The sequence below is a fragment of the Ischnura elegans genome, chromosome 12 (genome assembly GCF_921293095.1).
Source record: "Ischnura elegans chromosome 12, ioIscEleg1.1, whole genome shotgun sequence".
In the NCBI taxonomy this organism is placed as follows: domain Eukaryota; kingdom Metazoa; phylum Arthropoda; class Insecta; order Odonata; family Coenagrionidae; genus Ischnura; species Ischnura elegans.
Genome location: NC_060257.1, coordinates 48,996,132 through 49,021,621, shown reverse-complemented (window position 1 = coordinate 49,021,621; position 25,490 = coordinate 48,996,132). Strand labels below are relative to the sequence as shown.

The window sequence follows — 25,490 nt, the reverse complement described above, 5'->3', positions numbered from 1 at the left end:
GGGGTGGAATACATACATACATATTTAATATGAATTGACTGAAGATCCTAACACTCCATTTAACCCGCCGTGACTCGCGCGGGGTGTCCCAGGCACCCCAGCGTCTTGTTTTGGTTAGAGTTCGTTTCGGGTCTAGTTTTATGGTCTCATCTTTTCAGTAGCTGAGTTTAGGGATATTTCCTAGCTGTCCTGGAAAATTGGTTAGTTTCTTTCCGTTTTCGGCCGAGATCAGACGCTTTTGTGAAGACAGTGCGCATCCCGTCAGAGCGAAATTTTCGAGTGTTGGTTTCATGCTTGAATGTGTGCCGTAAACTTTTTTGCGTTTACTTGTTTTTGTGTTCATTGGATCCTCTACTGAATACTGCCGCGAAGTGTACTTCGTTCTTTTATTTGGTGAGTCTTTTCACTTACAATTATAAAATTTATCTTATTTTTACAATCATTATTTCGATACCTAATGCTTCATTACGTTTTATAAATTTTCAACGCTTATTTCACCATTATTTTTCGTTACTTCATTATTTCAAAGGAGACTATACGCAATATTTCTTTTATTTTTCCATTTTAGGGAAGAATTTCATCCCAAAATTCGTATAACTTTTTTCTCTTAGAAGTGATTGCTAGTGGGAAGCCTAAAAATTCTCTAGAGACCTCGAGGTAAGTTCATGTCATTTTCAATTTCTGATAAATGAAAAATTTAAATTTTAGGAATCACTGAAAATCATTCAGAAACTTATATAAACTATATTTTCCCTTAGATGACCTATTTACGATCAGAGAGGGACATAGAAACTGCTCTTCTGCTTTCCAGTGGACTATCCGAAGAGGAAGAATTTGATTCAGACACTGAATTCTCTTCAGCTTCAGCACAGGAATCGGAGCACGACACATGTAGCGATCAGGACATCAGTGATTCAGAGACTGAGTATACAACTGTGACTAACGATAATTTTTTAACGGGCAAATATCGAGTGACAAAATGGAGTACCTCTGAGCCACGACGTAATGTTCGAACACCAGTTCATAACATTGTATCTCAGGCAGCTGGCTTCAAGGGAAATAAGAATGATATAAATTCTCCGCTAGATTGTTTTGACATAATTTTTGATGAGAACATCTGTCACATAATTGTAAATAGTACAAATATCAAACTTGCAGAAAAGGCGCAAAATTATTCTCGAGAAAGAGATGCTAAGCCAACAGACGAATCTGAAATCAGATGTCTCATTGGTCTGCTTTTTTATTTAGGGGCAAACAAATCAGGTCGCCAGAACTTGAAAGATATGTGGGATCAAGATGGTTTGGGTGTGGAGATATTTAGGGCATCAATGAATTACCAGAGGTTTAAATTGCTGCTTCAATATCTAAGATTTGATGACATCAGAGACAGAGAAAATAGGAGAAAAACTGATAAATTGGCTCCGATAAGAAAGGTATTTGAAATGTTTATCCGTAAATTTGAACAATTGTACAACATCGGTGAGTTTGCTACAGTAGATGAGCAATTAGTTCCTTTTCGGGGTAGATGTTCTTTCCGCCAATATTTACCAAATAAACCCGCAAAGTACGGCATAAAAATATTTGCACTTGTAGATGCTACTGTGTATTACACGCAAAAAATGGAGGTTTACCTAGGTATTCAGCCAGATGGTCCTTTTAGAGTAGACAACAGCCCAAAGGAGGTTGTAAAAAGGATTGTCAGTCCAATTTTGGGAACGGGGAGGAACATTACAGTGGACAATTGGTTCATGAGTGTGCCACCTTTGGAAGATCTACTTCTAAGAAAACTTACTATTGTGGGGACCATTAGGAAGAATAAGGCAGAGCTTCCCCCTGAAATTGTTTTTGTCAAAAATAGAGATGAGTATGGTAGCATTTTTCTCTTCAGGAAAAATATGACTATTGTGTCATATATTCCTAAAAAGAAGAAAAACGTCCTCATGATTTCGAGTATGCACAGCGATATTAGCATTGATCCGACCACAGGTGAGAAAAAAAACCGGAAATGATATCCTTTTACAACTCTACGAAAGGTGGTGTAGATACGGTAGATGAAATGTGCGCTACCTATAGTGCTGCCAGAAACACAAGGAGATGGCCTATGGTGGTTTTTTATCATTTGATGAATACATTGGGCATCAATGCGTTCGTTATTTTCAGGAACTTACATCCTGAAATTAAGACAAATAGAAGAACATTCCTCCGAGAAATTGCTTAAGGCTTAACAAAACCTTTTATTGCCCAGAGAAGTACACAAAAAAATTTGCCAAAAGAATTTAGGAAAACGTTAGAGAAATACGGAGAGCCATCAATATCGGAGCCACAGGAAAAGCGGAGAAGAGGAAGTGGAAGGTGTGTAATTTGCCCCAGAGCCAAAGACATAAAAACTAAATTGTTTTGTGAAATTTGTGAAAGGAATGTGTGTGCATCGCACATGTTGAAAGTATGTAGTGAGTGCTTGGAAAATATTAAAAAATAGTTTCATGAAGGAATTCGTGTAAATGATTTTTTCGTGTCATTCATTAGCCCTTCCAAATGTCAACTGAGGCTATACCAACTTGCTACAATTCGTAAATATTTTCTGTCTCATTTTACACATAATAATATCTAAAGTTGATCAAAATGCAACTATCCCAAAGGAGCATATGAATATTGATCAATAATAGCGAGGATTTCGCAGGGAAATTTTTGTGGTAACTATCGTGATGTCTGCATGCACAAAGTAACGAAGACAAATCTTGTTTAGAGAAGTAAAAATTCATATTTGAATTGCCGAATGGAGAGCAAACTTCTCTTTTACTGGGATACAGAGACCGCCAGGACAAAAGGATTTATTGCAGGGTAAACCTCTCAGCAAAGAGAGTAGGGAAGACCTTCACCCAGATCCTTTCCGGCCTAAGCCCAAAACATTTCCGAAATCCGAATGACCCTGACTCAGCTGCGTACAAAGGAAAGAGAATCTTTCCCCCTCCGTCTACCGCCGCTTCATTTGTGAAACCTTTTTATTGCTTCCAGTCTTGGGTGCGTAGGGGGGTTTTCACACTTCTTGCTGCGGTATTTGCCATACCCTGTCCTTCTCCAAGCCTGGCGTGAGTCATGACGAAAATTCGAGATAGTCGGTCATAACATGACATACTAGGGCACAATGAATGGCGTGAGTAAGAACCCGTGTAGGGGGTTCTTGTGCGTGAGAAATAAACAAAGGAAGGAGTAGTCCAGATTTTCCGATCGTTGGTATAGTCTATCCAAACAGGGAAGGCGGGTAAGAGATTAGGCACCGCTCGAGGTCCAACCATAGCTTCCTACCTGCCATCCGCCAAACAATAGCCGGGGTCTGGTAGACCGCTTTAGCTATAATTAGTCATGAATTGCACTCCACTCTGAAATATTACTGCATATAAATAAGCGTAATTTGTATTTTTTTACAGTTTTGATTTCTACGTGTAATTTCATGAAAAAAGAGTGTAAACAGGACGGAGCTATGTCAAGTAGTTATGCAACACTTAGTGGTTTTTTTTGCAACCACTATGTAAGTGTTACATAACTAATGGACGTAGCTCCGTCGTATAGAGACTCTTTCTTCATGAAATTACACGTAGAAATCAAAGATGTAATAAAAAATTACATATCACGCTTACTTTATGAGATAATTTTTCCGAGTGGAGTGCGATTCGTGACTCATTATATCGAGCGTGATCGACTGGACCCCGGGTAATTTTTGGCTGACGGCAGGTACGCGGTTATCGTTGGACCCTCGATCCATGCCAAATCTCTTACCCATCCTTCCTTATTTGAACATACTACAGGTCCACCCTCGATTTCCGAAAAGATACAGCATTTCCCAGGCAAATTTGGAATTTATAAACTAGAAGATTATTCAGAATTTTCCCACTTGAAAGAGCCAGTGATTGAGATAAAATTCTTCAAAAATACTTTTCAGAATCATTATTAACAACTTAGAATACTATTTGATCGTTATAACAAATGTAAAAAACCCTAATCATCAAATCATTTCCATTAGCTCAAAAGCAGGCAAATCGCAAGACTCGCGGCCGGTTTTTCCATCAAATAATCAAAATTCAATTCATATAAAATATTGAAACGAAGTAACGTATAAAATTATTTAGCCAGGTAATGCAATTTGTTAATTTATGAGAACAAAATTATTATTGCTTTAATTAGAATACAGCCAATATGTAAGAATATTTACAAATTGTATCAACGTCCGCATCTTTTGTACTTCAAATTCTTTTGAAAATTAACAAAATTACAACAAAATATTCCTATGCGACAATTATTCATATCAAACAAACAAATATTATCAGGAGTTATGAAAGGATAGGTAAATAGCAAAAATTAAGGCAAAATACAATTAAACAATTGAAAAAAGCGAAAAAAACGAGTGGGGTGTCAGAAACACCCCACGCGAGCTCTCACGTCCGTATTTAGGGCGCGAGTCACGGCGGGTTAATAGCACTGGTAATTACATTCACTTTTTCAAAATTTTGACTAAACTATCGCCCAACTACTACCTTGAGTCATGCTACGAAAGAGTTAACAGTAAATTAATGTTCTAATGACAAGGGATTTGGAAGTAATTATATCTTCAAGTTAAATTGTGTAGTTGATTCTTGACTTCAGTGCTTTGAGTTCTATTGTGAATTTCAAGTAAAGTAGTTTTGGTTACAGAGCTGTCAAGTCCATTAGGTTCAAAAATCAGCAAGCAGGAAGCGCTATCATCAAACTCAAGATGATATAGACATCAAATACATTCTCCTTGGTGGCGGCAGCCAACCCTCTTCCAACCCAGCTGTGTATTTGGAGTAATCGGTGAGATTGCTAAATCCCTCATACTTTCTTATTAAATACTTATACCCATCCCTGTTAGATCACTCAAATGTCAAGAGAATGGGTAAAAATTACATATGGAATCAGGGGCATGACTCTGTAGCTAGTCTCAAGAACGAGACGAGGAAAACACAGACTTCCATAATATTCTGACCTTTTTGGAATTGAATACATCCGGATTAACATTGGTTAATAATTCTCTTTTGCTACGAATTACCACTTTATATGGCTTAAAATCAACTGAGAATTAAGAGAAATCAACTAACAAACTGAGAATTATGTATATATATACATTGCTTTTTTCCAGCAATTTTAATTCTTAACTTGGCAACAACATTGTAATGGAGATCAATCCCCACCTATGTCAATATCACACCCCAATAAAAGAGACCAGGTAAATATGTACTCCCAATCGTCTATTGCACTGCAGCAAAAAAAATTAAACACTCACCAAAGAAATAATTCAATCTTTCACAAGTATGTCTTGAAATTAGTTATTTCATTCTGGGACTGATACTTTGGATTCATTATCACAAGAGTGATCAAAGGAGCCTCAAAATTATTATACCTTTTTTAACCTTCGTGGAAGACCTTGCCAATTAGATTACTATTAGAACTTCTTACACAAGAAAACTTTTCTTTCAGACCAAGAAACAAGGAGTGTACAATAGACTGTCAACAGATAACCCAAAAGGGGAGGTAAGTACAAGCATAATATTTACACCTGCTTGCCTTACATTTACTCATTCAGGTTTTGTACCCCCTTCCTCTATATTATGAGTAACATCAGGAAAAATAATCTTACTTCAAATAAAGCCTTTTAATAGACCCACGAGAAACTGAAATTATGAAAATTATAATGGCTGGATAAAAATGTTGACAATAAGAGAAGAAGAGCAATCAATAAGGAAACAACAGATCTCATTGAGGATGTAAATAGAGCTACAATGAAAAGAAGAACTTGATGCCCAGCTAATAACTGACAGCTTGAGCAGTGTATCTAATGTCACCAATATTTGACAAGAGATATGGCTTGAGGACAATCCTTTATCAACTTGAAAAGATAAAATACCAATCAATGCACCAGAGAGTGAGATATTTCAAATTATCAGTCATTGTATGATTGATTGTTTGAGAATGATTTACTGCATCACAGCCCTTCTTCTATGACTTCAAGGATTTAAAAGAACTGTTTCAGTAATAGATTCAACCCAAAGGTTGGATAGGATAAGAGAGGATATAGCTGAACCCAGATCAAGGGTATACAAAATTTACACATTCAGGGTAAGGGCCAGTTCATTTCCCTGGACCACCTCGCACTTCCACGATTTTTGTGTAGTTAGTGTCCAAATACTTCACCCAAGATTTGAACTGGGGTCCCTTCAAGTAGTAGACTGACACTCCACCTGCTGAGCTATCATGCTCCTCTTAGATCTATTTTTTGTGATCCTTACATATGTATATGTAAACATCATAATATCAGTGAATATCATCATCATCATCATTAGTCAACAATCCTAAGATTGGTTTGACGCAGCTCTCCATTTCTCTCTCCTATCCGCTAATCTTTTCATAGCTACATATTTCTTCTCTTTTACATCCTTTATAACCTGTCCTATATAACTCATTCGGGGCCGTCCCTTGCCCTTTTTCCCTTCCACTAGTCCTTCAACGATTGTCTTCATCAGACCATCATCAGTGAATATATTCCCACTTTTTTATCACTCTATGGCAGCGGTTCCCAAAGTGGGGGTCGCAACCCCCAAGGGGGTCGTAGGCCGTTCGGAAAGGGGTCGCGAGATACTAATAATATGGTGAACACCGTACTTAAACTTGGATGACCATTTTTAGGGGGTCGCGGCTAAAAAGAATGAGCTAAAATGGGTCGCGGAAAGAAAAAGTTTGGGAACCGCTGCTCTATGGTTAACACAAAATTTTATAAACATGAACTCCCTGCCCAGTCTTCTGAGATTTGTGCTGGCAAGGGTTTACTGTAGACAAGAGGCAGATCCAGAGAGGGGCTGGGGAAAGGACGGGGTGGCTAAAGCCCCCTTCCCTGGGGTATCCAATTTCCACCAAATAAAATGGTTATTTTGCTCAGACATCGAATATATACTGGAGAGGAGAGTCCTTTAGCCCTCCCCTCCTCCTTATTTTGGATCTGCCTCTGACTATAGTGGTAGTCTTTAAAGGCCTGTTTGCACGATACATTATCATGTACGAGTTAATGTCTGTTTCCATTAATGATTTTTGTGGACTGGAATGGAACATGTGCCAATGCATGAACCAAATTAGAACTGTTTCTGTGCATGCATTCGCACAAGTTGGGTGGTTACATGGTGCATTTTGGAGTTCATACATTTAGAAATTAACCTGTACATGTTAATGTACTGTGTAAACGCCTTTATGGCAGAAGAAGGCCAAGGAGAGGGGGCTGAAAGGAATAACGTACCTCCCAGAACTTTTAAAAGATATATAAACTATGAACTTTAATAAAGAATGGCATGACAGATATGAATAAATTACTTGGTCTACTAGTGAAATCCCCGCCCACAACAGTGAATTTAATTTTAATTCTAAGGGATTCTGATACTTTGTCCAAAATATGAACCAATGACCTGTATGACATTAATTCAGAGCTCTACCAGTTACAACTACCTATTTTCCACTAGAATAAAATTGCCTACAAATTAATTACTGCACAGTAAAAAAATTGTAAATAATTGTAAAACACTTCGACTGCGTTTCCACAGGCCAGTTTGCATTCACCGCCACAATCTCGTGGCGGTGAATGCAAACCTTGAATTGAGGTGACAAGGATGTGAATACTTGGTAAAGGCACAGTTCCAACAGAGGGACCGGTTGTGGTAATGACGTATAATCTGCGGCTATTAACTAGAATCGTCCTGTCCCACTGACGAGTTCACGTCGCCGTCTCGTTCCGCAGCACCACAAATGGATAAACGGAGTATGATCGAAAAACGGAAATAGTTCGCAGCGCGTTAACTAAATGAAATGATTTTATCAAGCTCGTATTTTAAAAGTCCGAGTATTTACCAAGTTGTGATGAATATCACTCCCTAACGAAACGGATCAATCGACGGGCGGACGGACTAAGACAACAACCTAATCTACGAATAGTTGTAGCTCTGAAAACATTTACAACCATGAATTTCAGAGAGTAAACATGATAAACGAATCATAATCATTTTCCTGAATGTTGTTAAAATATGCATAAGTTATTGCCCAAACTAAAATAGCTGCACCCTGCTAGTGAGCGAACTAAAAGTTTTCAAACGAGACACTGCGCAAGGGACCGGACAACCCGGACACAAAGACGATTTGGGGAAAATTTCTTCTCGCCCGCCAAGACCTCGATGCCAGACTTAATTAAATTGTCTGGAGGTCACACATGGGTCATCATATTGCCTTAGTTTACCTTCATTAACCCCCAAATTCCTCTGCGACAAAGGGGTGGAGGAGCCAAATCCCACTTAAATGGTTAAATGTCTATTTCCTTGCACTAGGGGGAAAACGGGTCGAGGATGTTACCAACTTCTTCGACAAGCTTAAGAAAGGGTAAAAAAAAAACCGTAGTGACAAAGATGCGGGCTTATCACGCCCACGAAATATAAGGGTAATTGTGTTCAGACGGTTTTTCACACACATCCCGTTCAATTTCGGCGTAACTTCAACATTCGTACAATGCAAAAAGGGGCCATCCCGCGAGATAACTTTTCACAGGTACTTCCTCGTACTGTTCTCTCGCGTAGAACTTTTACGTCTAAATAAGTACACTTGTTTGAGAAGAACTGACCGAGCGAATCCTCTCCTTTGATTAATCGTCTTCGAAATATTACCGTTAAGTCATAAATTCATTTCGGCAGACTGCATAAATTAACTTTTTCACATCATTCAATTCACTAGAGACCGACCAAAAACCAGTGCTGACAAATCACCCTACTGATGGAGACTTTACAGATTACTATGTTTAATAACCGCAATACTTTTTCTCAGTGCCCATAATGACCATTTCCTTGAAAATCACTCAAATTGGCAGAACATATGGGAAACTATATATGATACAATGGAATGGTTCTACCTTCTCAATCACTCAGGCTGACAAGAAATCAACACACATTTGAATAAATATTTCGTATTCGAGAACCACTTACCTTACAACTAGCCCTTTCACTTCTTTCGTCAGCTGAATCAACAAAAAAACAATAAACCACTCATCTTCAATGTTATCACCGTAGTGAGACACTCCGTGCAAATGCGGTGGAAGATGCTCTGAGGGTAGATCAAGATGAGGCATGAACATTGAATGATCAACCAGTGGCATCACATAAATAAATGTATGTATATAAGAAGCAATAACGAATAAATTGAGATAATGTTCACAAAATACACGATTCATTCACAAATCAGTACTTCCGAAGGAAAATAACTAAATTTGCTTGGACATCATACGGCATCCTCCTATTACTAAAGGTACCACTTCCTCCCAAGTGACTATAACGGGATGAAATAAAAATAGACAATATTAACTTTATCACTATTTAAATACCTGAGATTCCAACGTCGTCGTATCCTCGGTATTTTGAAGTTTGTGCTAACGAGTACTTGGGAGTGACATTGAAAGAATCTTTGTGCCATATGTAACCATGGGCATATTTAGCGACAGTCGCGCTAACATTGACCAGCAACGACTCCAAATTCGTCTTTATTTCCTCTTCTGATTTTTCTTTGTAAAGATCATCATTGGGAAATAAGAAATATTCGATAAAATCCTCTTCCCTCGCGTCCTTTGTAGCACTCGCCATTGTTGCGAACATCTGAGGATCAAAATGACATGCGCTCACTGCCCTGAGTCTTTTCTTTTCTTATTGCTGTAATACCTCATGAAATGGTTAGTGGCTAGGGTGGTGAGCTATTTGCATAGTATAAATTCCAAAGACTCTTCTAAATATCTAATGGAATATCTTAGTTTTTCGTGAAAAGCGGTATCCGTATCAAATTTGACAATCGCAATGACATCGCCCTAAATATGGCTGCATCGAGGACACTTGACAGTAGGTGGATTCGTAGGTACCGTGTATTTTTTCTATTAGGTAGTATTATATTAGGTTTCCAAGTCTTCCTCGCGTTCAAATTTTTCCCCATCGATGCGGGTGAAGATGAACGAGCTCAAGAACATCGTGATGTGTCCGGGAAAGGCAAAATAAACATTGAGGTTTGTGGTTCCTGTTCGCTATCGTCTAAACATACATCTCTGTTTTGCTGTGTTACTTTCCTGCTGGGTTAATTATAGCTTCGTACCCGTAAAATTCACTCTATCTTTGTTATTATTTTTATTTTTAAGTGGAAAAATTGAATTTTCCTCCCTAGGTTCTCAATGAAATTGTGAATAACGCCGGCGGGGTTTCAGCGAGACGATTCAAAGAAAGTTATCTTGTCGATGATGAAGATGGGCCTGCCAATAGCAATCCAGATAATGGGGGACCACTCCGAAAAATTAAGGTACTGATAATTTTCTACCCGTTTGACTTATTGGGCTTGATTTGGTATTTTTTACCGTCAATTGTAGTAATGTAATGTACACCTTCCCATACATATGGAGAATTAAAAATAATATTAGCTTCTCCTTTAAATACTATACGATTTATTGCAATCAGTGATTATTATACTATTAACAACCCTAAGTATGTATGGTTTTATGACCTACGGTCACTTTTTAGTTCACTTTGACGTTTCATAATTTCGCGTTACTTTGCTTCCGGTCTAAAATTGAAAGCCTTAAATATGAATCATTGTAATTAGGCCATTGCGAGCAAATTATTTTATCATGTTTGCGGTAATTTTGGATACTTCCTTTTACCATGTCATTACAAATGATTAATGAATGAAAGATATCATGATGAAAATGCCAAAATTTGATTAGTTCTTAAATATTCATTGGACGAAAGTTTTATCTATAAATTGATAGACTACGCCCACAAAGTAAATTCGCCTACTACTTGAAGTGCCTTATCGTTAGACTTTTAAGCTTCGATAATAATCTTCCTAAGTAAGGGTTAGAGGACAGATGGGCTTGACATTAATAAAAATCAAACTCTCCAATTGCACTGTAGTCGAGTAACCTGTTTATGAATTCATCAAGTATTAAGAATGATCTATTAATCTAAAGTCATGATAAGTAAAGGAAGGAGAAAACCTGGCCAATCAATACGATTCCTCACCAATCTGGGCACACTTGAAGGTGGTATCTCCCTTTGAAGGGAGCATATAGGAAATTAATTAGCAAAATTTAAACTGCATTAGTCACATCAATGTTTTCATCACCTTGAACTGTAAATATGATGTAAAAGGAGCATATTCACCTGAATATGTCAGTATGTGTGATGCAACTCATATCAGGGTCATTCCATGTCAGTTCATCCAGGCATGACACCCACCGACTCGGATTTTGATGAAACTTGCCAATTTTCATCCTTCCATGCTGGAATGAAACAGTGTAAAATATTTCTTGGCTATCTCTAATAGTTTTTTTTTTCACGACCATTTGAAGTTTGGGTTAAACTGCAGTTTTTCAATGAATGCGGTCTCCAGAGGCACTTGCGCCTCCAGAGGGAAATAATTTGTCTTAGCCATAGTTTTCATCCGATTCTTATGAAAATTTGCAGGTTTACTATAGAAGTCATGAGGATTCCAAAATCTTATTGAAAAATATCCTAAGGAATATTGGAAATTCTCTAAACTCATATGTTTCATAAGATTTTAGAAAATTTTGCGTCAAAAACATGGTTCTATAAAACATCAAATTTTGACCTGAGGCAATATCTGAATCAAGCTAAATTATTTTTTCTAATATTCCTTAAGGTATGACCCACCACCTGTAAAAATAAAATTCATGGCTTTTTGCTTGCTTTGTTGTTAAAAAAAATTTTATGCAAAAAAAAATCCCTTTTCACGACTCTGGTCGTCAGTGTTGGGTCCTCCTCCAAGTGAGATGAAATGCTTGTGTTAACTGCTTTCTATATCTAAGAAAATATTTACAACATGTATCTAGTGCATAATACATTCAAAAATTAAAACATTTTTTTATGTGCAGGTTGTTTTTCTCCCGATACGAAAAAGATATTTTTGAAATAGAATATTTTAAGGAATTCATAGCACTTACCCATCATTGCTGGGGATAACTTGATTGTTGCTTTATAAAACACATCAAAATACAGGATGCATGTCAATACAAGTCAACTTTCTCCTTTTTGTATTGACAAAAAACTTCACAAATGTTTTTTACCACATTAATATTGTTCTACTTTGAACAAAAAGGTTTTCAAAGTACTGGATAAAGATTTCCTTCCAGAGCATGATTCAGAAGTACTTGATAAAGCGAGTGATATGGATGTGCTAGTTGGGTTACTAAAAGAAAAACTGGTGACAGCAGGCAGTCAGCGAGAGATAATTCAGCTACTAACACTAGCTCCGACTTCATGGAGTAGGAAAAAAGTAGCCACCACAATTAATGTTAGTGAATATACAATTCAGCATGCTAGGGAATTCTAAGAATGAAAGGCATCATAGCCATACCAGATCCAAGGAGGGGGAAAAACATAGAACAAACTGCAGTGGACTTAGTTCAGTCATTCTACCAAAATTACAAGTATTCACGCCTTATGCCAGGAATGAAAGATAAGGTGAGTGTGTCCAAAAATGTCCACAAGCAAAAGAGGTTACCTACTTCTAAGTAACCTAAACGAGCTGTATGCAGCTTTTTAATTTGAATTCCCACATGTAAAAATAGGGTTTTCAAAATTTTGTCTGTTGCGGCCTAAATGGTGCGTGTTGGCAGGCTCCTCTGCAACCCATTGTGTGTGTCTGTGCTATCCATCAGAATGCATCACTTCTTCTCCATGCATGCTCAATAGAGGAGACCTACAATGACCTATTTGATTATCTGGTATGCTCCAAAGATAACAGGGATTGCATGTTACGGCACTGTTCAGAATGTATGTATGACAAACGCCTGAAGGAACATCTGAAAAGTAAATATGAGGAATGGGACCCTGAAGATGAAGTGACATACAGTGCATGGGTGACAACGTATCGAACCCAACAAATAAGATTAACAGTGACTCTGGATGAATACATCAGTAGTCTGGTGAACAATCTGGAAAAACTTCTCCCACATTCCTTCATAAACAAATCCCAGGTGAGATACCTAAAAGAACTAAAAAATAACCTACAGCCAGATGAAGCCATTGTTTTGCTGGATTTCAGTGAAAACTACCATTATGTAATACAAGATGAGGTTCAGGGTCATCACTGGAATCAGGATGGTTGTTCCCTACATCCAGCGGTAATTTATACTCGTGGACAGCTGAAGAAAGATCTCTGTGTGTCAAGTTTGTGTGTATTTTGTGACGATCTAGAAAATGATGTAGCTTTCGTATTTGAAACGCCAAAAATAGTCACTCAGTTTTTAAAGGAAAAGTTCCTTGAAATAAAGGAAGTGCAATATTTCAGTGATGGTTGTGCTGGCCAATATAAGAACTGTAAAAACTTTATAAACCTGTGCCATCATCACCAGGACTTTGACTTGCATGCTTCTTGGTCTTTTTTTCAACTAGTCATGGGAAATCTCCATGTGATGGGATAGGTGGAACAGTTAAGTGCATTCTTACAAGAGAAAGCCTTCAGCGGGATCTGGGTAATACAATGACTTCCATTAAAAAGGTGTTTGAGTTCTGCAAGTACAAAGTGGACAAAATTTCATTTTACGTTTTAAAAAAAGAACAATTATCAATGATTCGGCAACAATTAGAAACTCGCTGGTACCTTGTAAAAACAATCCCAGGTACTCTTAGCTACCATTCTTCTATACATTATTGCGGCAAAAAAAATTAGCTTTGATACCACGTACAGTTCTGTCCACAATTTCTTGATAAAGCCAAGTTGGGAAGAAATTTTAACAAAAACTTGTACTAATTCTTTTGTGGCCTGCTTGTATGACAATCACTGGTTTTTTGGGCTACTTATGTCAAAGGATGTTGATCCATGTGATATAAAAGTGAAATTCTTTATCATTTTACTGACCAAAAGAGAAAGAAATATTTGCAATGTTCCTGTAAATAATGTCATTTGTTATGTGGAAACTCCTACCACAAGAGGATCAGGATGAATGTATTACTTCTCGGAGAAAGACATTAAACGTGTGAACCGACGGCTGTTGGATTTAAAAGGAAAACTTGGAATTACCACTACTGGGAAAAAATGTAACTCTAGTGTAACTGAAATATTAGCTTTCTCAGAGATAGGCCTCAGTGAAGACCTTGGATACTATCCTATTTAACTACAAACTGATGCACAGACAAAAGTGACTATATATTGTATGTAATTATTCATTTATAAGTTGTGCAACATTATTGAAGTAAAACACATTCGTGAAGTTTTTTGTCAATACAAAAAGGAGAAAGTTGACTTGTATTGACATGCATCCTGTATTTTGATGTGTTTTATAAAGCAACAATCAAGTTATCCCCAGCAATGATGGGTAAGTGCTATGAATTCCTTAAAATATTCTATTTCAAAAATATCTTTTTCGTATCGGGAGAAAAACAACCTGCACATAAAAAAATGTTTTAATTTTTGAATGTATTATGCACTAGATACATGTTGTAAATATTTTCTTAGATATAGAAAGCAGTTAACACAAGCATTTCATCTCACTTGGAGGAGGACCCAACACTGACGACCAGAGTCGTGAAAAGGGATTTTTTTTTGCATAAAATTTTTTTTAACAACAAAGCAAGCAAAAAGCCATGAATTTTATTTTTACAGGTGGTGGGTCATACCTTAAGGAATATTAGAAAAAATAATTTAGCTTGATTCAGATATTGCCTCAGGTCAAAATTTGATGTTTTATAGAACCATGTTTTTGACGCAAAATTTTCTAAAATCTTATGAAACATATGAGTTTAGAGAATTTCCAATATTCCTTAGGATATTTTTCAATAAGATTTTGGAATCCTCATGACTTCTATAGTAAACCTGCAAATTTTCATAAGAATCGGATGAAAACTATGGCTAAGACAAATTATTTCCCTCTGGAGGCGCAAGTGCCTCTGGAGACCGCATTCATTGAAAAACTGCAGTTTAACCCAAACTTCAAATGGTCGTGAAAAAAAAACTATTAGAGATAGCCAAGAAATATTTTACACTGTTTCATTCCAGCATGGAAGGATGAAAATTGGCAAGTTTCATCAAAATCCGAGTCGGTGGGTGTCATGCCTGGATGAACTGACATGGAATGACCCATCATGAATTAAATGAACTCCATTTTTCAGTAGACAATTTACCTAGTGTTTTTATAAACACCACTAGAGAAAATCCACCTGAAAAAAATCTGTTGAATCGAGTGGTATTTGAACCAATACCTGGTCAGGTATACAATCAGTTAAACCAGATTACTATCATTGGTTAACGCAAATTTCCAAAGGGTATATGAAATGGTTTTCAACCTATGATGGCTTGCTGATGTAACTGATAACATACCTGACTTGAAATCAGAAATTCTGGGTTTGAGTATTGGTCAAATCTAATAATTTTTCTATAAATTTCTTCCTTCAGCGCCATATTTTTGCTTATCCCATACTAAGTTGCCCATGTACTTGGTGCTTCAATAAATATTATATTTTTCATTTCTGTTCCTCAAAGTGAAGCCTGAAGTAACGTCTTATGGAAAAGAGAAGACAGGTCACCCTCCTTCATCCTTTTAAGAACTGGATCCATGCCTTTAAGATATTCGAGCCTGGCTAGGAAGGAAAGGGGTAGCCTAAGTTATTCATTTTTGTGGTTAATTTTCTGTTTAATCCTTCAGCTCGAGGTAGTGTACACCTATAGAAAACTGGGAAAAACATCCTTTTGCGTTCAACCCTCCCTCCCTAACAGCTCATTATCTCCCTTCTCATTTTCATGGTCCAAACTCATTCTTCTTGTGATGAATATTTCTCAGGTTTTCAGCAGGGTTGATTGATTTAAATCACTTGATTTTTATTTTAAAAAATCAGGTGATTTTAATCATAATGTGATCTATATGTTTGATTTTTAAAGAGTCAAGAAAAGGAAGCTGTAAGTGTGTAATTTTGATTTTTATTTCTTAATTAATACAATGAATCGACAGTTATCAGCACAATGGTGGCTCTTAAATAGAAATGATACTGTAGGAATGCATGTAACATGAAAATTAAAAAAAAATGGCTTTGGTTAGAATTACTAGTGTATCCGTTGAAAAAAAATTGTTTTCTGATTTAACTTCTAAGCGTAGGCACCATACAAAGTTGCAATTACAGAATTTTTCTAAACTTCATATGCTTTAGAGCCGCATAATATTGCACATTTGATACTTCCAATGGCAATTTTATATTATGCTGGTGTAATTTTGTAATTTGATACCATTGGCATTTCCATAGTTCTCTCCCCTGATTAACTAAATGTTGTATTAAGTTTAGAGTATGCTGCCTCTTATTGTTTCTGCAAACGATCATTCTCCAATATGCTGTCCAAATAGTTAGTTTTGCAAATAACTGAATTTTTGATGAATGGAGAATCATAAAAATCTCATTTAAATCAATAAAATCCGATATAAATCAATAAAACCCGATTTAAATCAATAAAATCCGATTTAAATAAAAAAAATCAACAAAAATGATTTTTTTTTTTAAATCATGATTTTCATCAACCCTGGTTTTCAGCCAGGTTAATGCTTTTATGTAAGCCGACATTTCAGGAGATGACTTGTCTCCCATCCTCAAGGCTGATGGGAGACAAGTCGTCTCCCGAAACATCAGCTTACATAAAAGCATTAACCTGGCTGGAAACCCGAGAAATATTCGTCACAAATATTCACTACGAAAAATTAAAATCGTGTGTCATTCTTCTTGATTGGGATAACTAACAATCCTTCCTGTTTATTCTATAGGTCCCTTCTTTAGTCTAAAGAGATTGCTTTCCAGTCTTTTGATCCACAAACCTTTCTTGTAATTAATATCAATGAGCTCTTTTCATAGGCCACTGAGTCAAGTATGGAATTTTTTTTTTGTGGTTGTGATTTTTTTTTTAGGTTCATGCTAATAATTTGCTCCATTGATATTTTAATAGTTTATACAGAGTCCATACCAATCAGAGAAATGAAATTTGGGACTTGAAGTCAGGGAAATTAGATAATGGTTTAGAAATAACTATAGAGGCATAGCAAAAAGAAAAAAAATTGTGGTTTAATGTGAGGACCATTGTTGTGTTAGAGCAGCAGGGTGGGTATTTTGTTGTGGTCGTGCCTTGGCTGCAAAGGTTAGTGCAGAATTGGTGCTACTTTACTACGTTTATGGAATACATTTTCTATCTGACTCAGAAAGACTCAATCGTTGCATGCAACATTGTACAAAGGAAAGCCAAGCCATTTGTCAAAAGCTGCTGGGATATTAGTCTGGGAGCCGCTAGACATTGGAGGCTACTTTCTAGGCTTAGGTTCCTTGAGCTATTAAGAACAGATATCATTCTGAATTACACAGCAAACATTTTAGAACCTCATTATGTTTCTAAGGGCGTAGTCCAGTACAAGCTACCAGTGCTCCGAAGCGCTGGGAGCGAGTCTTTGCGTGGTCCAGTAGAAGCTACAAAAGCTCCCGTAGCATTCTCGTACGTCACGCATGACGTCACTACATTCGCTTCTCTCTCGCTACAAACGCTCCTGCGAAATAGGTGGGTGAGCTGGAGCGAACCGGTTTTCAGCGCGAATTTGAACGGGAAGGAAGGCAAAAGAAAATGGTGTTCGTAACAATTGTGGACCTGGCCAGAAATAATATGACCTTTTGGAGTTGACAGAAGAAGTCGCTAAGAGAGCCAGGATGGTAAATGCTAAAAACAAATTGTTAAAGAACTATTCCGGGGATATTACGGTGAGGCAAATGGCAGTAACTCAATGGTTTTACAATTCAGAGTCAATGTTCGCCACGGGCCAGATCGAGGAAGAAATTGAGCGGCAAGTCCAAGATATTTTATAAACTTTGTTGTTGTGATAATGAATTATATATAATATTATTTAATTATTAGTGGTTTAAGCTTGAGATAGCGAGAAGTGGAGATAGAAAATGACTATTCGAAATTAATAAGGCATGTGGTGAGTGAACTTTCCGGTCGAAGCATTCCGTCTGTTACTTTTGTTAATATGTTACTTCTGTTAATTTTGTAAGTTAAATTGATTTATTTGTTATTTAGATCAATTATTAGTTATTTGAACTTTACATTGCGTGAAATTGAGATAGAATATGACTTCTTAGGTTAGGGTAGGTGAACTTCCTGGTCAAAGTATTCCGTTTGTTGCTTTGTGGCGTCCAACCTTTCTCCATGAAGATTGTATTCTCTGTTCAATGATGATATCTTCCTCTAATCATCAACTTAAGTTTAATCAATTATTGATGTTCGGTTGTATTTTACTTGTGTATTTTTCTTAAGGTCAGGTTGACACGTATTGCAAATTGATGCTTAAGGCTTGTTGTTGACGAGATGGGTCCAAGTCTAGGACTGCTTTTGAGACTATCATACAATGTCATGAGTGCATGATAAATCGTAAAAAGACACTCCACGTAAGGCCTTTTTACACCTACATAAACCCGTACGAGTCTAAATGTATGAACGCGAGAATGAACACGAAATACGTACCGTACGGTTGCGTTGTTGCACGTTATGTGGTTACACGTGTAACCATACTCAACTTGTGCAAATGCATGAACGGAAAATTGAACCTATTTTAGCTTCGTTCAAACATTCGTACATGTTCCGTTTCGGTCCACAAAAATCATTCACGCAACCAGGCATTAACTTGTACGTGTATCGTTTAAACGCAAGCTTTTAGGTGAGTTAAGTTAATGAGGCTTATTTTTGGTTTCATTGAAATTTCTCTAATTAGGTATTTAATCAGTGTTATCTTCTTTTATATGTATCATGATCTGCTCTTGTTTAAGTTTATCACCTTGGTGGTGCCTTGGTGTTAGAGGATTTGCAAACCAGTGGGTAAAATCTTCAGGACAAGCATCGGATCGGTGGTGTCCGATCATGGTATCCACTGAAGATCTAATATTAATTAGGTTTCTTGTGGTGTACCCCATGGTCATATTCTTTTTGTCATTTATATTACTGACCTCTCTAACAAGCTAAGTAAAGTACAAGGGTCTATAACAATCCATAGTTCAGGCGATCTAATATCCGAGCAGACGATACTAGTAAAACAAACGACTAACAAATGCTACAATCGCTCCAGCCGTGATCCAGTAGGGTAGCACTGGGAGCGATAGGAGCGAAAGTGGACCACGAATCTGTAGCGTCTGTAGCGGGAGCACTTGGGAGCATTGGGAGCGTGTACTGGACTACGCCCTAAGTCGAACCGAAACGATAATTAATATAAGAGAAACATTTTGCTTAATGGATAGGAATAAAAGTAATAGGAATTCATTTCTCCCCTAAACAATAAAAATTTTTAATAAATGCAAGGTGGAACTCAGTAGCATATTTACTCCATCTTGCTCGTTCTTTTTCTGTATTTCTTTTTCAAAGGGCTGGTGCTCTTACATACCCTTCACACTTTTATTAGGGTGGCTTGTAGGACTGTATGTAGATGTAAATAATGCTGTATTTTTCCTTAAAGCCTTATTTATGACTGCTTTGCTTTCAAGGTTCCTCCGGACAAGCTGGAAGATGACAGCATTCCACATGGGGGGGCAAGGCAGGGTGCTGCAGCTGTTCCAGCAAAAGGACAAGCGAATCTAGCCACCCAACGTTCCCAATCCTCACCGAACAAGTATGTAAACCATGTTTAGATTTGTCTCTGATGTGAATATATACATGTTAAAATAAATCCAAGACACTAAAGCAAATTAATTTTTATTCATACCTAAATATTATCTGTTTTGGAAAGTGAAGTCCTCTACTACTAAACATCTGTGGCTGAATCATATAATGATGGCTGTATATAGATCAGTAATCTCAAGCGTATCATTCAACAATGAAAGCCAGGCATTCAACTGCTCTTTGGAAGCTAAGCAGCATGCACAGCCATGATTCAATCAAATCTTGGGCCACTTATGTTAATAGAACATTTGCGAAAGTAGTTCTTAAAATGAGGCAATATTTTTCTATATTCATAAATTTAATTTATCATTAAATTAGGTGAATTAAAAAGCTGGTTTATCAGTTTTAACATCCAGCTATAACATATTAGATATCAGAAGTCTTTCTTTGCTTTATTTTTAAGGAGAGTGTAGATTTTTTGAATGGGGTTTCCCCTGGCTGTAAAGAAAAGTCTCACAAAGGGTGTCATGTTGTATGATGAAGAAAAATTGACTGTGATGGTGGAAAATTAGAATAGGTTACATTATATTTTAGAAGTGGAGTGGAGGACAATGGAAAAACTGTTGAATGGACAGGAACACAAATGATGTGTTCAGTATGATTGTTAAAGGGAAAAGTCTTTTTGAAAATACACTGAGGACATGAGAATATTGTAAAAGGATATATGGAATTGAAATTAGCAAGAGGTGCACCAAATATACACCAGAGGAATGGATGTTTGCAGGGGCGGCCGTCACCTCCATTACTTATTGTGCACTCCTCAAAGCAACAACTTTTCCCTACATGGTGTAATTTATGCATTTTAAATTCCCCCTAAGAAATTTTACATTCCTCTAGAAATGTTTTTATGGTGCAACTTGTACCATACATTTCCCCTTCGTGACACCCTGAATATTTGCTTAGTGGGGAAGGAAGAGAAACTGGCTTGTTGGCAGTTATGTAGATTAATAGGAATTCTCCTAAAGTGAAGGGTCATGAGAAAATTTGTTCAAGCTGTGGTAGAAATGGGGTGCTTTATCTGTCAAAAGTTACCTAATTTTACTTACTTGAAAATTTACCTGATATCTAACTATTTATTCATAGATAATGCTCTTATGGCTGTATTCAGACCATACTGAGATTTACTTGTGGTACCAAATCTAATAAAAAATTGACTTGTTGATATTAAATTTTTTCTACAATTTTTAGGCTATTCTTTAACTCATTCGATTAATATTGACGTAAATACTTGTGTTTGTCATGTTTATGAAATTGTGAAGTTCTCTGAAAACAATTTAAATGTTGTTGTTCCTGCTCTTTAACTCAACATTTTTGCTCCACTAACTTTTTGACACAATTCAGTTGAACCAGTCTGTGTTTTCACTGATGATGAAATTGTCAATCATTAGCGTGTTATTGATAAATGTTAAATATATATTCCAGGACTGGAACAGGATTAGTGATCCCGCTGAGGTTGGAAGAGTTAGATTTCACTCCTCAGTGTGAGATAGTGGGTAGGGAAGCAGTGTCAGCTATTCATCGTGCGCGGACTCAGAGCTGTAAAAAGCTCCTTGCTGATGTTGCTTGTCGAAGTCATTCAGGCACATTGTATCCTACAAGACTGCCACATCTATGTCCAGCTCCAGGTAATACTTTGCTCACTTTTCACCTTCATTATTATCATTTCATATCATATTTACCATATTTACCAAATATATCATATTTATATATCATATTTACCAAACTCGGCTAAAAAGTGGTTATTGAAAGTAAATCAAGTAATTGTGCTAAAGTTAAATCAGTTGATTTGGGTAATTTTTGAAGCATAACATTTATCATAGTCACTTTATTTCATTTGTATTCATTTAAAAGATTCAACATTTGCCATTAAGTCATCTGATTTTTTCATTCATAGGAAATGAGGAAGCTTTGTTGTCATACCAGAGTTTTGCATCTGTAGTTAATTTTTTGTGAATATTTAGATTTATTTGGTGTTTTACTCTTATTTATCATTTAAAATGTGATTTTGCTCTGGCTACTGATAATAATTGTTTTTCAGGCCTTGAGGGTGGCCGTTCGTTGGGATGCTTCCAAGATGAAAAGACATTTCGGTTATTGTCTGGCTATTATGCTAATCTCAAAGCTACTAATTCACCAGCCCATTGCATCAACCTGTGCCTTCAGTCTGGCTTCCCATATGCTGGAGTCCAATACTCGTAAGTGCTACAGAAACAATTATATTATTCATTTTATTTTCTTTTAAGATGTTTCATAATTAATTTCTCACATTCATCACATAAAGTCGCAATTTTCCTTCAGGAATGAAGCTTTATTATGCATGTTTTACTTTTTTTATTATTCTTTCATTTCTCAGTGATCTTTCATCATTAATACTTCCCTTAGTCATTGATCATACTTAAGTGTTCTTTTGTTTAAGTATTATTACTGAGGGGTTTCACCTAACTCCTGAAAGTTCATGTGTTAACTTTGCTTAAACTATATTATATCCATATTCTTACATTTTCTGAGCCTGTTTATTTGTTTGGTCGAGTTCTTATATAACCTATTTACAGATAAATTTTATTATGCAATGTAATGGAAGTGGAACCTTTCTTGATGATTATTATTAGTACTATGTATTATTATTGACAATTTCTCTGGACTAGGAATCTGTTTTATCGTTTCAATGCCAGTTCAGTCAAGGCTTCATTGATAAAGATATCTAAAATTATAAGTAAATGTGTATGTGGAAAACGTTATTCAAGAAATATGCATGTGGTTAAAATTAATATCAGATAATATAATTTTTATTTGAAAAATCTGTGCTAGTTTAAGTTCCAAGATTACAGATCATAGTGTATCTATTGAAAAGTGAACTGTGTTTTATCTATAGGTCTGCAGTATTAAGTTAGTGTTGACATATATCTAGATATAGTAGAGCCTCATTTATTTTTCTCACAATTGAACATTCACTAGATTATCTTCCTGTAACTACTCAAGTCAGTCCTTCACTCCACTGCTTTTCCATTCCAACCCTCCTTTATGTTATTCATTCATTATCCATTATGGTATATTATACTCATCCTCTAAAATGTCTCAATTATTTTTCCTTTCCTACCTTTCCCACCTCAGAAACTTTTTTTCAATGGAATGGGTACAAAATATTCAAAAATAGCATGACACACTACTTAAACTATGGTTGACACTATAATTTAACAATATCTGGCTGAGCAGCCCTTTCATTGAGTCCTATAATCAAATTTTTATAGTGGCTGTTGCTTCTTTCAATTTTAGAATGTTTATTGCTGTTGAGCTCTTGGAGGCTATATTCTGCTTAATTTCCAGGAGTGAGTGCTTTTGTGGCAGTGAAGAGCCTCCTTCACCAGCTCGTCTACCGGACTCTTCATGTAACATGAAGTGTCCTGCTGATCCAAAGCTAGCATGTGGTGGTTTCTTTACCATCAACATATATCAGACAGGCATTGCGAGTGAGTACCTAATGCATACTTTGTCCTGGAGTGTCTTTGATTTATACTTTTATGTTGTACTTTGATCATCCCACTATTTCAAAATTTTTTGTTAATTGAAACTACCATATTTACAGCCTGTAAGAGATTAAGTGGTTGTGTGGAATCAATTGAAGTCCTCATTTTCTTAGTATTGATATCGTTGTTGAATAATAGGGTCACCTGTTGTGTTTATTGAATTACCTATGTATCTTCCACACTCTTTTTAGTGGTAATTACTTCACTGGACACAGAATATTGTCAAATTCTTTCCATCCATTTTTTATCTATTGGAGAACTTCTTTTCTGACCAAGAAGTTGATGTGATAATGTCCAGTGTCATAAAGTTGTATCAGCTAATAATGAACAGGTCAAGCGGTATCCAGATTTTCTAGAAATGTGTTGATGTAGCTTGGTGCGTGATTTAAAATCAGTATCATAATGAGAAATTTTATATAGGAGTATAAATGATATCAGGTTCTTGGTATGCATAAGTAAAATATACATGTTTTAATTTTTTTAAATCAATTTTTAGAATTCGTGCCACAAGTTCCAAGGGAGGCACCTGTACCAACCCCACCACACCTGCCAGATGGCATCCTTGCACCACATAGCATAGATAAGTCTGGAGAAGAAGCTCCTGTGCGTATTGCATTCCTTCTGACATTAAATGGCAGGGCACTAAGACAAGTCCGTCGATTGCTCAAGGCTCTATTCCACACACGTCACTTCTTCTTCATTCATGTTGACGCAGTAAGTATTTTTTTATTAGAGCTCTTCGATTAAAATTTCTTTTGAATGTATGTATTTTTATTTATTTACTTTTATAATACTCAGCATGGCCATTACATTTCCTTTGGTTTCCCATGTCATGCCTAGTTAGTTATTCAAAGTCATTTATCCACCCCTTTTTCGACTCTAGAGGTATTTATTTATTTAAATTACTGTATTTCTCCGAATATAGTCCCCCCCCCATTTTTTGAGGCTTCACTTATGGGAAAAGTTAAAAAAATGCGTTCGAATATTGTCCCCCCCTTTACTTTTACCTCAGGCATTTTTGGAAAAAAAGTGGGGACTGTATTCAGACATATACGGTACATATGGTATCAGATTTATCTTCATTGTGTTTTAATGTACATTAGAAGGATTAGTTGCTTCATCTATGTGTTGTTTCTGATGTTTGCACAGATCTAAGACAAATCTGATTCCAAGATAATTGGTCTTTTGGAACTTAGGAAGGAGCCTATCATTTATTAACTGATGTTTAGTTACTTTAGTCAGATAGTGAATGCAGTATGTACATACTTGCATTAGCTTCATCGTGAAATGCATTGATCAATGCTCGGATCTAAAATGTAAAAATTCAGTCCTACCTATTCACAGTCGTGACATTTTGTGTAATATTTATCACTATTATGAGCATTGACTCCTAGCATATGTGCTCCATTTTTACTAAATGAATGACCGTAGGAAGTGAGTGGGTTGATATTCTTTATGGTTGTCACATGCATGCCTGGTTGTTTGGCAACCTGTAATACAGGAAGGCAACTTCCGTTTTACAAACCTTCTCATTTACAAAGTTAGGAAATTTGTATTCCTTCTGCTTGAATAATGAGAGGTTCTACCATGCCATTGATGTGTAATTCCTTGAACTTTTCAAAAAAATTTAAAATCCTAAACTTGTATTATCATTGATATTTTTGTTTCCACAGAAAATTGTACTATATTTATTTCACTTTCATTTGAAAATTTTTCAATAGCTTTAATGTAATTCCATTTTAAATGAAAATCCTTGAACTTCACTGTTCTACTAATTATGTTTATGTTGAAAAATGTATCTGGAAAAGAGCAGTGCATAATTTTATCTCTTTTTTTCTGTTTAGCGGCAGGATTACCTTTTCCGAGAATTGCTGGTGTTGGAAAGGATGAAATTGTTGGAGCATCCATGGGGAAACGTTACTAACTCCAGCGTGACACTTGGAAATCCAAATCCTTACAGTAATATTCGTCTCTCACGCAAGCGTTTCTCCACCATTTGGGGGGGTGCCTCGCTGCTGCGAACACTTCTAGAATCAATGAAGCAGCTACTCCTCTCCCCATGGCCTTGGGATTATGTTGTCAACCTCAGTGAATCGGACTTCCCTGTTAAGTGAGTTATTTTTGTCTGATGTTTGTTGGTTAGATTTATTGAAAGCAACTGGCAATCCTAATATTTTAACTTTGCCTATGAAATTAACATCACTGGCT

General features: G+C 36.4%; 2 protein-coding genes across 4 annotated transcripts in view; one reads left to right on the top strand and one right to left on the bottom strand.

The window, feature by feature from the left end:
• The window catches only part of LOC124168896 (protein ecdysoneless), a 49,040-nt gene extending 39,354 nt beyond the window's left edge, over positions 1-9,686 (bottom strand). For all 3 annotated transcript variants that reach the window (XR_006867004.1, XR_006867003.1, XM_046547275.1), the window contains exons 1-2: positions 9,419-9,686; positions 9,024-9,141 (exon numbers count right to left, since the gene is read on the bottom strand). Coding sequence is in view for 1 of the 3 variants with exons in the window: in XM_046547275.1 (XP_046403231.1) it covers positions 9,024-9,141; positions 9,419-9,686 (386 nt within the window). In the remaining 2 variants the exon portion in view is untranslated. The remainder of the gene's footprint in view (positions 1-9,023; positions 9,142-9,418) is intronic.
• A 198-nt stretch (positions 9,687-9,884) lies between these two features.
• LOC124168895 (xylosyltransferase oxt) overlaps positions 9,885-25,490 on the top strand; it is a 28,475-nt gene continuing 12,869 nt past the window's right edge. The window contains exons 1-8 of the mRNA XM_046547274.1: positions 9,885-10,084; positions 10,240-10,371; positions 19,584-19,708; positions 21,181-21,383; positions 21,797-21,953; positions 23,083-23,225; positions 23,779-23,996; positions 25,127-25,392. Coding sequence (XP_046403230.1) covers positions 9,899-10,084; positions 10,240-10,371; positions 19,584-19,708; positions 21,181-21,383; positions 21,797-21,953; positions 23,083-23,225; positions 23,779-23,996; positions 25,127-25,392 — 1,430 coding nt within the window. The 5' untranslated portion in view covers positions 9,885-9,898. The remainder of the gene's footprint in view (positions 10,085-10,239; positions 10,372-19,583; positions 19,709-21,180; positions 21,384-21,796; positions 21,954-23,082; positions 23,226-23,778; positions 23,997-25,126; positions 25,393-25,490) is intronic.